The sequence below is a fragment of the Myotis brandtii genome, unplaced genomic scaffold, assembly GCF_000412655.1.
Source record: "Myotis brandtii unplaced genomic scaffold, ASM41265v1 scaffold691, whole genome shotgun sequence".
Lineage (NCBI taxonomy): Eukaryota > Metazoa > Chordata > Mammalia > Chiroptera > Vespertilionidae > Myotis > Myotis brandtii.
The window spans coordinates 973,176-975,185 of NW_005370704.1; the positions used below are offsets into that span (position 1 = coordinate 973,176).

The window sequence follows — 2,010 nt, forward strand, 5'->3', positions numbered from 1 at the left end:
GGCCTGTGCTGTGCCGGGCGCCCCTGGATCGCTTTGCAAGCCCAGGTAGAAGGTAAACTTTGTGGCCACCTGTTTTCACACAAATAAAATGTGACGATTTTTTTTTTTTAAGAAGCGAGAGGAAAGGAGAGGGATAGAGAGTTAGAAACATCGGTCAGCTGCCTCCTGCACACCCCCCACTGGGGATGTGCCCACAACCAAGGCACATGCCCTTGACCGGAATCGAACCCGGGACCCTTGAGTCCGCAGGCGGACGCTCTATCCACTGAGCCAAACCGGTCAGGGCAAAATGTGACGATTTTGACAGAGGATTGGAGACGATGAAGTGGAGCTGAAAGGGAGCTGGCGTGAGAAGGGAACTGAGAGGACGGGTTCAGAGCAGCGAGGCCGTGAGGCAGGAGCGGACCGAGGGGAAGGCGGCTCCCAGACCATGTAGAGGGCGGGACATGTGAAAGGCTGGCTGAAACATTTGAGATGGTGGACACCACGTGGGCTGTGGCCAGGGGCCTGTCCGCGTCTCCCTGGGGCCCAGATGCGTTCAGGGTCGGGACGAATGCCGTGTCTGAGGGGAAACGCTTCGAAGTGCTTAGAAATGATGACTGAAACCAAGAATCAGATTCAGAAGCGGGATGAACTCCAAGCATAAACCAAAAGAAAACCGTTCCTACGTGGCTGCCAACCAAGAAGCCTCACCGGCGAGAACAAGAGCTCGAGCAGAGCGAGCGCGGAAGCAGTGAGCAGGGAGCCCAGGGGCCAGCCAGCCCCGCGGGGACGGGAGAGGAAGGCGAGCAGGAGGGACTCTCAGCAGCTGCCCTGGAACGGACAGGACCCTCCGTCCAGACGCCCCGTCACAGCAGTCAGCAGCGCGTGGGCCTCATGCCGAGAGCAGGGCGATCGGATAAAGACACGTCCCTAGAGCGACGTCACGCACCAGCCCTGACCCAGAGCTAGAGCCGGAGCGGGGCCCCCGCTCCCCGCGCACCTGCAGCTCCGATTCGGCCTTTGATCATTACTAACTTTTCATTAGAAATGCTGCTGATCGAGACGTCCTGACGTGCCAACCAGGTCAAAGACTGGGCCAGCCACTCGGCCACCCGGTCCTCCCGCAGCTGCCCCTGCCCCTGCACCTGCCCCTGGGGCAGGCCCCACCTCCCAGGCCCACGGCTCAGCCTGCGAGTAACCCAGTGCCCAGGTGAGGCTCGGGATCCTCAGAGGGAAGTGAGCATAATGTCTGCACTTCACTACCCGCCAGGCCACATGGAGGGCAGGGACAGGACCACGGCAGGCCCTCCCCTCCCCGAGCCGCCTGGCCCTCCCAGCAGCTCCACCCCAGCCCTTGTGGGGCTCCAGGCAGGAACTCGGCTGTGAAGGGCACAGGGTGCACAGGGGCAGCCCCAGTCCACCCACTGCCCTGTCTGTGAGGCCTGCAAGCCGCATCTCCAATGTGGCGAGTTCCGTTAGAGCAGCAGCTCCGAGGCCACGGGCATCGCTTCCTAGAGAAGAGGGTTTGCACCCTCCCTGGCCCGGCAGCCGGCACAGATGTGGGCGCACCTCCACACGCGGGGCCACGGTGGAGAGACTCGGGGGCCTGGGGCCGGCCGGCAAAGGACAGAGCAGCCTTCAGAACACACGCGTGGTGACAGGTGATGGAAGCTTCTGGAGGGACCACAGCCAGCCTGTGGAGGTCCGGCCTGGCCACGTGCCCTGGGCCCGCCAGGTGCCACTCTGAGCTCATCAGCACCTGCCGGGAGCTGTGCCAGGGACAGAGCGGGACTCACCTGGCCCCGCCTCCTCCCAGCACCAGGGCGATGGCGTTGCCCGTCAGCACCCGCGCCAGGCGGGAGAAGTCCGAGTGCCGGTCCGGGGGCCTCTGGAAGAGCCGCTCGTACATCTCCACCTGCGGAGGCGGACAGGGGGGCTCCTCGCCTCCGCTCTGCCTGTCGGTCTGTCACCCCCCCGTCCACACCTCAGCTGGACCGGCCAGCCCCAGGGCAGGTGCTCTGGGCGGGG

At 64.0% G+C, this 2,010-nt stretch overlaps 1 protein-coding gene across 1 annotated transcript in view; it reads right to left on the reverse strand.

The window, feature by feature from the left end:
• PNPLA7 (patatin-like phospholipase domain containing 7) overlaps window positions 1-2,010 on the reverse strand; it is a 48,924-nt gene that overhangs the window by 5,174 nt on the left and 41,740 nt on the right. Inside the window, exon 18 of the mRNA XM_014529692.1 lies at window positions 1,779-1,945. Within this exon, the coding sequence (XP_014385178.1) occupies window positions 1,779-1,945 (167 nt within the window). The remainder of the gene's footprint in view (window positions 1-1,778; window positions 1,946-2,010) is intronic.